The sequence below is a fragment of the Pteropus alecto genome, unplaced genomic scaffold, assembly GCF_000325575.1.
Source record: "Pteropus alecto unplaced genomic scaffold, ASM32557v1 scaffold10, whole genome shotgun sequence".
Taxonomy (NCBI): Eukaryota; Metazoa; Chordata; class Mammalia; order Chiroptera; family Pteropodidae; genus Pteropus; species Pteropus alecto.
In genome coordinates, this window is record NW_006431210.1 from 6,729,315 (window position 1) to 6,740,839 (window position 11,525).

General features: G+C 39.7%; 1 protein-coding gene across 1 annotated transcript in view; it reads right to left on the bottom strand.

Moving 5' to 3' along the window:
* CMTM6 (CKLF like MARVEL transmembrane domain containing 6) overlaps positions 1-5,957 on the bottom strand; it is a 16,435-nt gene extending 10,478 nt beyond the window's left edge. The window contains exon 1 of the mRNA XM_006905720.3: positions 5,721-5,957. Coding sequence (XP_006905782.1) covers positions 5,721-5,858 — 138 coding nt within the window. The 5' untranslated portion in view covers positions 5,859-5,957. The remainder of the gene's footprint in view (positions 1-5,720) is intronic.
* Between the last annotated feature and the right edge of the window lie 5,568 nt (positions 5,958-11,525).

Consider the following 11,525-nt stretch of genomic DNA (forward strand, 5'->3'; position numbering starts at 1 on the left):
AGCATGCAGCTACCATTTGACCAAGCAATTACATTCCTCAAGTCTGCATCCGACCAAGAGAAATAAAAACATATGGTCATGTGAAAACTGGTACATGAATGTCCATAACAATTTTACTCATAATAGCCCCATACTGGAAACAATCAAGATGTCCTTCCACGGTTAAGGAAACTGGTAGGTACAGACATACCACGGACTACTACTTAGCCATAAAAAGGAACAAACCCGATACATGCAACAACCTAGAAGAATTTCCAGAGACTTACGCAAAGTGAAAAAATCCAATCTCAAAAGGTTAAGTACTGCATGACTCCATTTATATAACATTTCTCAAATAAAAATTACAGAGATGGAGAACAAATTATTGGTGCCTAGAAGAGGAAAGGCTACAGAGCGGAAGCATGAGGGAACCCTGTGGTGATGGAAAGTTCTGTATCTTGATTGTGGTAGTGATCATAAGAAGCTACACATGTGATCAAACTGCACAGGAAGAAAACATACACATATGCATGCACGTGCATGCACAGGACCTCCCTGTACGTTTTTTCCAAGTTTCTGTGAATTTATAATTATTTCAAAACAAAAATTTTTTAAAAAGACCAAATCTAAATTGGTATCTAAGTCTCTCAGGGATTTTTCTCCCCTCCCACTGGGCAATACAAAATTCATATATCTCTACAACTGAAAAGAATCTACACGAGGACAAAAATAGATCCTAAGCTAGGAGTAGAGTGAAGCATAAAATAGTCTGGTATATCCCAAACAACTTCCTTCAGACAGACATTAGGTGAGGTATTCGCAATCATTAAACCACAGGAAATAAAGTGACACACCAAGACAAATTCCAGAAGGCCACTGTGTAAAGGTACTTCCTTAGTCTCCTGTATTTATAATTACAGGACGGGTTTTTACAATGACTAGAGTATAATAAAATACTAAATATCTAATATTCCATTTTTCTTATTCCAGCCTCTATGTTAAATCTTGTCCAAGTTTTAGGATTTTCTCTATGAGAAATTTGCAAAATATACCTCAATTGTATAAAAGTCAATTAACTGTGAAAGGATATCGGCCTAAGGCTCTAATGGGGGTAATAGTTGATCTTGAACCATTCTTATTGCAATAATTAGATTACCAGGAACACTTATCCATACAGACTGTATGACAAAAGAATCTTATCTGTAGTAAAAATAAAGACTGCTTGTCTATTCTCGTAAGAAAAGAGCAGGATCCAGCTCAGCCAGAAGCAATGTCAAATCATTACAAGTCCTGTTTCAAACTTAATTAACAAGAATCATTCTTACTAAACTTAAAGACTCAGAGCAATATTAAGAGGAGGGTTCTGCATGGGCACCCTAAGAGACTGGAAGAGTATACTATAAAGTTTGGACATCTACTAATTCCTATTCCCAGTTAAAGGCCAAGAAATTAGCACTGCAAGCTATATTCAGTATGAAATTTCCTCCTAACTCCCCATCTCTGATGCTATTAAGCTTCCTTTATAATCTCCCACAGCACTACACAGTCTGTAGTACAAATTAAAGTGATCATTTTGTAATATATACAAATACTAAATCATTATTTGTATACCTGAAACTAATATAATGTTACATGTCAATTATACCTCAATAAAAAAATTTAAAAGTATTTGAGTATTATATGCAGCATTATAACATGCATAGGAACATGTAATGACAGAGCAACAAAATCAATGTACAAGAAACAATAAGAACGCAATGTATTCTGTACCTCATAATTGAGCATTCATTATATCTAAGTTCAGGAAACCTCAGGAAAATGTTCAGATCCACCTGGACTAAGAACAGCCGGAGAAGGATGAGTAAAAAAGCGAAATTCAAACTAGAGCAAAGTGACGCCAAGGATCTGTACCAGCACAGGACAGTCCAGGAGGGGAAGGCGGGGGGGAAGTACAGATTCATGCAGGCATGAATTTGCATGGTATGCCCAAAAGGGGTAATAAGGCAATTGGCCTAAGTGGATGGGGAGTGAAGAGCAAAATGGTCATGGTGTTGGGTGTGGTTGTGATGGTCATGCCAGGGAGTATGGACTTCTAGATGGACAACGACAAGGACCGCCTAACTGATTTAGTTGGTTAGAAAACAAGAGGAACAGAGGGCTGGGTGGGGCCTGAAAGAATGGAGATATCAGTTCAAGAGTAGGCGGAAAAGAGTAACTGGTACCATACGAGCGAGTCTGAGAAGTAAACACAGTCCAAACTGTTAAATGGTGATGCTGGGGGGTAAGAAAGTGTGAGGGCTACAGTGTGGCTTATTTTAATCATATTTTTTACTTGACTTTTTTGGTAAGCAATTTTTTTACTTAAAAAAATTGCAAAAGTTAAGGAAAAGAAGAATATCAAAAAATAGGTAGTCACCAGCAATAAATACCAAAGTGGTTAAGGAGAGGAAAAGAGATAAGGCCCACTGAATTGGGTAAGGAAATAATGGTGAGTGTAACTTGTAAGTTTCTGGCGATCAGTGTTGCTCTCAATAGCATGAAGACATCATATGAAATATTGCTTACTAAATATCAAGCTCCAAATCTAACAACAGGACACCTAATGCAGCTCCTTCTAATGACATAAAATTTCACCCAAATGCAATTAAAGGAATCATCAAGCTTTTAGAGTTGGAAGGGTCTGGAGAGCATATAGCCTCACCCTCTTCTTTACAAATGATGGGTTAAACTCTGACAGGCTAAGTCCCAAGTTAGCCAAGAACAGACAAGAACCCAGGTCTCCTGACTCCCACTCTATACTTGTTCCCCCCATAAAACACTACTTACTAAGTTCATTTATGACTACATATGTCTGTGTAGGTTTTCCTATAAGATTGAGTTTTTGAGGTTACAACCTTGTTTTGTGCGTTTCCCCCTTTTGCTGTTAAATCATATATTAAAAACAATTTGCTAGGGCCAACACATTTGGGAAAAGATGGTCTTACGGTTCTAATGACTGAAACATTCAGATACCCTGTGTCTCTCTCCATTTCAATTTTACTACCTTTTCTGAAACTTCAGTCTTCCTAAAATTAAGTCATTATACTAAATACAAATTCTCCATCATCTGTCTTTAACAGTCTACTACAAAAAAAAATTTCTTAGAAAAATAACCTTTTAGTGTTTGCCATTAGTTAGTTATAAGACTCCATCTACAAAATTATATTTGTGAATGAATGAACTTGCTATTAAAAACCTTGTAGTCATATGCAAAGTTCAAGTAAACTAATCTGTCAGCCAGAAGTGAGGCTAGGTCTCCTTTAGGCAAACATTTACTCCCAAAGGTTCAAGGATAAAATTTGCTGACATTATGGATCTTCCGCAAGGTAAAAATAGAGCATTTCAATTTTAGTACCTAACAATTTTCAGATTTAAATAATGAAAAGAACACCAACAGAAGATAAATTGCTTCTAAGTGATTTGTTTCTTGGCACTTATAGAGTAACATTTATAATTAATAAATTTAAATCACTGGTGAATTTTAAATCAAACTGCTTGTTTGAACAGTCATTATATAATCACAGTACTGTGCAGCCATCAGGACACTCAACTGGTACCATAAACACAATGTCAGCCTGTTGCAGAAAGAAATATTATGCATATTTATATTATTGCACCAGCCAATTAGGAATTAGGTTGCCAAATGCCAATTCTCTCCTTAAAACAAACTCCCTCAAAAGTAATAACAACAATAAAACCCTCACAAAATAAAATGCATGGGCATAAGGACCAATCTAAGAATAGAATAAACTGATAATAAACTGCATAAATTTAGGACTGCAGTTGACTCCTTACATTGAATTCCTAGCTGAACCTTTATTTCCTCTACAGCTCTGAAAGGGTAGGTGGTAATTAGAGGATACTTACGTTGTAGACAAGCCTTTGACAAAATTAAAGTCATACATGAAGGTGGACACAGCTACACAACTCCAAGATGCTGTAACTCAAGAGTTACCTACATACAACTCAAGAGCTAGTTACACTCTTCTCTCACCTCCCCTTCTGTGTTTGCAGGCTCCACTCTCTATCCTTTTGGTGTTCAGCTCTGTATCAGCACAACCCTCAGAGGTCTGTAAAAATCCTGAGTGGAAAGAACCTCAGAGGAAATCCAATTCAACCTCCTCAGACTCTTAAGAATTTCCTAAGTACACAGTGTCTGGTTTTTAAGTTTTAAAGCAAAGTTCCTTTCTCTTCTGGGGACTCAGAATCTGATAAGATAAATGGATCCAGAACAGTATACCCAAAGAGAGAATGCACTACATTTTCAAAGAAAAAATAACAACAACTGAAAATAGGAGATTTAATGGGCAACAGACCAATACTGATGATGTCTTTTGAGCAGTAAGAATGCTTCAGATGAATATTAATTCTTTTTGGTAGAAAGAGATCTTTTCAAATAGAAACATTTTAGCTCTACTGCAGAGAAACAAATCTAAAAGTCACGTGAGAGCTGACAAGAAGAGCAGAAGGAAACAATTCTGAGTAGAAGGAATAGCTAATACAAAAGAACAAAGGCAGGAGGGGGGCCCTGATGCTTGGTGGTAAGAACCGAAAGGTTGCCAGTGTAGAACTACCTAAAAGGAGGCTGGACGGACAGAGCCAGACCCTCTTGGATTCCAAAGGCCACAGTGTCACTTGCCTCCGAGTGATTTCCCAATTATTCCCATATGATTTTGGTGGCTCAAGAGAAGTGTTAGAGTCCTGACTGCTGTCTTTCTATTCAATAAAAATAGGTCATCTGATTTCTAAGAACATAAGTTCTGATTATCTGAGTTCTAAGAATTTAAGTTCTTCCCAAGGAAAACAACTGTCTAGTTTTACTTACAATGATTAAAAAACAAAACAAAACAAAACAAAACCAACCCATAAGCATTCTAGCAGTCTCGTTTTTCCTTGCAGAAAATGTCACTCATTGTTGATTAAAACTGAATACAGCTCAATGTGTGTAAATGGAATTAAAATTTAAATCTCAAAGATGTTTTAACATTTTCACTAATAGGTTTAAGGTACCTTCACTACCTAAACTGAAAGTCAATGAAATTGAAAATACCATGCCCTACACACAAACACAAATGAAATTGAAAATACCATGCCCTACACACAAACACAAAAAGCTGTCCTTTTGCCTCTGGACTTCGTACACACACGCCCATTCAGAAACAGTTGTTTTCTAGTCGATATAAAACTTTTGGGAGACAATTTATTTATTGGACACACATATCTCAATGCCGTGAGTGGTATGGGAAGACTCTGTCCACCAAATTAAACTACCCCCATGGGCTCGCACCAGGAAAACAGCAAGAAAGATAAACAAGAAGCACGTCGTAGTCTAAATACAGGCACTTTGGGAGACAATACAGAGTAAGAGCTGGAGAAGAATCGAAGGTGGCTAGAGAAGAGTGAATGAAATAAGTCTGTGTCTCACTTACGTCTCCTCCGACGCATTTCCTGGGCCCGCCTAACACACTCGCGGGCCCTAGGTCGCATTCGGCGACCTAGCGGGGGAGAGATCTGGGGATAAGGGGTCGCCCGTTGGGCGGCGGAGGGTAACGCCCCCGCCCCGGGCGGAGAGGGGAGGAACTCGGGTGTGGAAACGGCCGCTTCCTCAACTACCAAGTTGACCTCCCAAGCAGACAGGCCGATGGCCCAGGGGACAGGCCCCCCTCCCAGGCCCAGGCTCGCCGCCCTGGCCACGGGCTCACCAGCTGCAAGAGTTTGAGCACACGCTGCTGCAACTTGAGCCGGCCCAAGAAGAAGTAGGCGGCGAGGCCGCTCCGGGCGCCCCTGGCAGGGGCCGGGTGTTCCTCCGTGGTAGGGCTGTATACGGCTCCGTTCTCCATCTCCCAGGGCCCAGGAACACAACGACCACAGACCTGGCGGTGCAGATCTCACCGACTCCAAAAGTCCGCAGGCGGGGCCGTCACTTCCTGGGCCTCCGCCCTGACTTCCGGCCGACTCCGCCCTTCTCCGACGCCAGTCTCGCCCCGCCCCTTCTCTGGCCCCGCCCCCTGCCGCCTCTAGGCCCACCAGCCTCTTCTCAGGCCTTTAAAGAACTGAGATGGACTTTCATGCAAAGGAATAGCAAGTACAAATGTCCTGGGGACCAAATGAACTTAGCTCATTCTGAAACCAAAGGCTGGTGTGGCTAGGGCTAAGCAAAGGAGAAAGAGAGGAGACAAAATTGGAGATGCAGGCAGAGGCCAGATAATGTAGGGGCCTTGCAGAGCAAGGGAAGAAATTGGATTTCAAGTGCAGCGGGTTGTCTGGGAGCGCTTTGAGGATTGCTACCTTCTGCACTTCTCTTAATTTCTGTTAGGTTTACTTGTCAACATTATTAAGTTTACTTGTCTTCCCGTTCAGCTGCTATAGTCACGTGTTAATTTTGTGTGCACCTAAACTCATCAAGGAGTGTAATTGTATTTTAGCAACTAAGTTGATTGAGCTACATGTCAGGCACACATTTTCTCTACGACGATATAATGTAGGTACTATCATTACTTTCATTTTGCAGATGAGAAAACTGAGGCCAAGAGGCTGAGGTTCATAGACCAGGTCAAACAGCTAGGGGCAGCTGGAGGCAGGCCTAGGCAATCTGACTTGAAACCTTGCTCCTAACCACTAAACCAGCAAATCTCACCTCTAACCGGTCTCTCTATTAGGGACTCAAAACCCATGGAAGAGGGGAGAGGTTACTGCTATCATCTGCTTCCACGTTTATCTTCTTTCCAAAGCCTCCCTTTCTTCTTCCAGTAACAAAACAAAAGCTCCCATTCAAATGAACAGAGACAAGTAGATATTACTTTGCTGGGTCTGTCTACTGCCAGCCAAAATTATCTGGTGTTGATTAAAAGCATTCTAAATGTTCTGCAGAGTCCAAGCAGCCACCAATCCTGTCCAGTAAAATGAGGCCACTGTGTTTCACCAGGGATACAAGGATTTACTGTCCTGTTATTCTTCGAGTCACCACCATCTCAGAGTAGACACTACTGAAATTTACTTTGAAATTCATCCAAAAAAATAAGATGGGTCGATGAATACAGAGATGGATAAAAGGATAGACTTGTGATAAAGCAATGTCGTTAAAGCTGTAGTATATAGGTGTTCACTGTACAATTGTTTCAACTCTTCTGTGTATTTGAACATTTTCAAAATAAAATATTGACGGAAAGTTATAAGGAAAAAGGACACTCTGAGACAGGAGAGAAGATGGACAAACTCTCTCAACCCTCTTGGTTCATTTAAGGTGCACACGGGCAGTTCTATAGCGGTCTCTGCTTCTTTCTGTCTGAATTTAGTAGAGGATAAGAATTTAGCCTGTGATTCACAGACTTCAGGGTACATAAGAATCATCTGGGTGTTTAACTAAAAAATAAAGATTCTTAGAAATCCAGCCCCGAAGGGTCTGAATTTGTGTAGGACTTAGGAATATTCTTTTGTAACAAGCCCTCCAGGTGATACTGGTGAAAAACCCACCCATGTGGAGGAACGCTGTTTTGTAATGCGATGCGAATAAAAATTAGGTAGGAGACAGCAGATGTGCCATAACTTCCTTTGCCCTGATTGATTTGGTGGCACCCAGGATGTAGACACTAATATTCCTCCCGGTTAAAAAAAAAAAAAGTTTGTGTCCCGTATGTTTTCTTAATCAATTAAAAGACCAGATAAAGATTTTAGAACTTCATCAACAAACACTTGCATTAAGGGTCCCTTTATGGGTATGTCCACACAGAAAACTGTCATCTTCATTAATGAATAAACAATACTGAATAGTTAAATGCTAGAGCTTGCCATAGTGCAATAAGAACTCTTATTTATGGAGAAAAAAAAATACACCAAACAGAAAAAAGGAAGATTCATTTAACTTTTTGAAGAATGTTCGTTTTTCTCCTTTAATAGTAAATAGTTAATATTTTTAAATGAGGAAAATAAAATATTCACAAAAGATAGTTTAGGAAAATATAGTTTGATGAGATTTTATACATTCAAAAAATAATTTGGTGCTACTTTTCTCGTTCAGATTTTAATTTTTCAGCAGCTCCTACTCAAAAATTCTCACTGGCTCTCATCCATATTAGCACAGTTTAGGCAATAATGTAGATACAAAGTTGATCCTAGAGGCTGTCCCACAATGAGACCACAGAAACATCCACAAAGGACCATGTCACAAAACAGAAAATGATACGTGCCATAAAAGAGATACAAATTAAACATATTGGGAATTCACAGCAGAGAAATGACTTTTGGCTAAAAGCATCAGCATGGGGGAGCTTCAATCTGGGGCTTAACGAATACTTAGGTTTGGAGATGAGAAAACAGGACAGAGGGTATTATAGGCAGAGGGGTAACATAAAGGAAGGCAATGAGAGTGCATGTACTCACAGATTACAGAGAGGAGGAAGGACAAATAGGGAAGATAAGCTTGGGGTCAAATTTTGGGGGGCCTGAAAAATCAGGCTAAGGAACTAGAGTTATCCTTTATTGTTGAAAAATGAGGAACCACCAAAAGGTTTTGAGTAGGAAAGTGAAAAGGTCGGAGGTCTTCATTGGGCATATTTTTCCAGGAGCCTCGTGTAGACTGGATTGATTACAAAGAGCCAAATAGGGGCTGTTGTGAAAATTCAGGAAAGAGAGCATAGGGGCTTCAGTTCTGGCATTAGTCATAGAAATAGAGGGGATGGCTTCAAGAGAAGCTGTGGGAGGTAAAAACCAGTGAGATTTTGAGACTAATTTGTTTGAAGTGTATGGGATACAGCGAATATAGGAAGAATTAACTTTAGTCAGTGTCAAAGTATAAATTTCAATAAGTTAAAAAGATGGGTCTTCTAGAAGTACATAGCGAGCATACTTCAAAGATTTATTTAACTTGTTAGCAACCGGGAGAATGTAAAACCGGTTCAGAGGAGGATATGAGAGACCATGGTGTGTGTGTGTGTGTGTGATAATGAGAAGGAAAAAATGGAAAGGTATGTGATTGCTAGGTTAGATTCAAAACTAGCTAACGTTCTACAGGACAATAAAATTGCTGCCTTTGTGATTAATTCAGGCAGAAGGAAATCATTCTCTATCACACAAAAATAATCTGCAACTTATCAGTCTTTTATAATTGACACCTAACTTACAGACTCTAGGCCCAACTCAATAATAAATAGTAAGTCACTAGACCATCAGTGCCTCTTAGGAGGGTTTGGTAGATGATGCTCTAGTTCAGAGATGGGCAAGCTTTTTCTGTAAAAGGGTCAGATAGTAAATATTTTAGGCCATGAGGGCCACACAGTCTTTGTTGCAACTACTCAGCTCAATTCTGTTGTCATAGAGTGAAAGCAGCCATTAATAACACATAAATAAATGCCACGATACAGCCATGTTCCAACAAAACTGTACAAACAGGCATTGAGCTGGATTTGACCCACAGGCCATAGTTTGCCAATCCCGGCTCAAGTTCAGTAGTTCTGACTTGAGTGATCATCAGAATTAGCAGGAGGGCTTGTGAAACCACAGATTTATGAGCCTCACCCTTAAAGTTTCTGACTAAGCTGACATTGGGTAGAGCCCGAGCATCCGCATTTCTAACAAGTTCCCAGGGGATGCGAGTGCTGCTGGTCCAGGACTGTACTTTGAGAACTACTGCCCTAGTCTAACAGGTGGCATTGAAAAGGCACTCAGTAATCCTTTCGCCTTACTTCCAGGTTTTGGATCCTTAATCTTCATAAAAGGAATATGAACTCAGATTAGGACACACTGAGCTTGCAGTGCCAAAGGGCTTCAGGTGGAGTCCTTGGTGAGTAATTTCATATATGGATCTGGAGCATTGAAGGAGAAGCAGCATGTGGGAAATACTCACAGAACTGACAGGACCATACAAAGTGATAGGGATGAAATTACATAAAGAAGACTATTTATACTAGAACTCTGGGGAGAACAGGAGAGAGGAAAAGGAACCAGAGAAATAAAGGAGTGTTTAGGGAGCTGGAGGGGAGCACAGGAAGTAATGTGATGGAAGGCAAAGAAAGTCTTAAGTTTTCCTTGTCGACATTTACAAACACCTCGGAGTGGACAAGGGTGCCAAACAAAAAGAAGTTTGGATCACAGATCTTCCAGGGATGATAGTCTCTCAAAGCTCCTCTCCCAACTTAGCTAGACCTGAGGATAACAAATAAAACCATCGATCTCCGTATTTCATTTATACCAGCAGAGGGCCTCGATGGAAAAGGAATGTTAATAATGCCATTTGTTCTAGAGTGTCTGCGCTCAACATGGAAAGTTAATTCCTAATGATTTTTTTGCAGGGAAGTGGCATGGGGGAGCGGGGGGAGGGCAGTGGGGAACAGGGAGAGACTGTGGATCATTTAGCCTCTTCGCTCCCACAGTGAATTAGTTGTCCTTTAGTCCAGAACAGTCTGATTAATTGGGTGAGAGATGTGGGGAAGAAAGGTAGAAGCTTCTGATGGTCTGGGGAGAAGAGAGGGTGGGGCCCAGTTTGGGTGTGGATTACAGGGAATCCTGTCACACCAGGCCACCCTTAAGACAAAGCCTTCCCTCATACTGAATGTCATTAAAGATTATAGAAAAAAAATATAAAAAATCTTAGATTTTTTTCCTTATTGTTGATTGAATTTTTTTGAAAATGTGAAACATTAACGAAGGTTCCAGAAGTAAAAACTTACGAAGACGTACACTGAGAGAAATGTCGTTTAGTCTCCATCCCCTCCATCTCATTCCCGCCCAACCTCCCCCTGCATATTAATAGATTTTGTTGCTGGTTATCTTTCCTGTGTTCCTTGTGGAAAGAGACAGATACTAATCTGGAAGTGCTCCATATCAGTTCATAGAAATCAGATTTTTTTCTTTTTTAAAAATAATTGCGTAAAACTTCATTGTGTAATGACCACAGTCCATTTAACCAACTGGTTATGTACAGGCATTTGTTTCCAATATTTTGCAGTTACAAATAATGCCTCAATGAATATTGTGTGATGTTATCGTTGTATTGTCAGATATGCATCTTTAGGGTAAGTTCCTAGGCATGTGATTACTGAGTTTGCGGGTAGTTTTATTAAATACTGCAAATTCTTCTTGATACAGGTTGTACAATTTTGCATTCTTAGGAGCAATGAATGCTCCCATTTCTCCATTACCTCTCCAACAAAATGTGTTGTCAAGCTTTTGAAATTCCTTTATTCAGATAGTGAGAAATAATACTTCGGTGTAGTTTTAATTTGCATTTCCCCTGTGAGGAAAGTTGAACATGTTTTCACATGTTCAAGGGCATTTTTATTTTTGACTTGTCTGTTTGTGTTTTCTGCCTAGTTACTTATATTCTATAGGGATTTTGGTTCCCTCACCTCTATTGTAAGAGTTCTTCATATATTAAGAATATTAGCCCTTTATCCGTGATGTCATATTTTATCTCACTTTGACTTTTTATTTGACTTTGACTTTGCTCATGGTCCTTTTTGGCATCCTGTTGTTTTTTTCGATTATTTTTATGAAGTTGAATTAAACTTTTT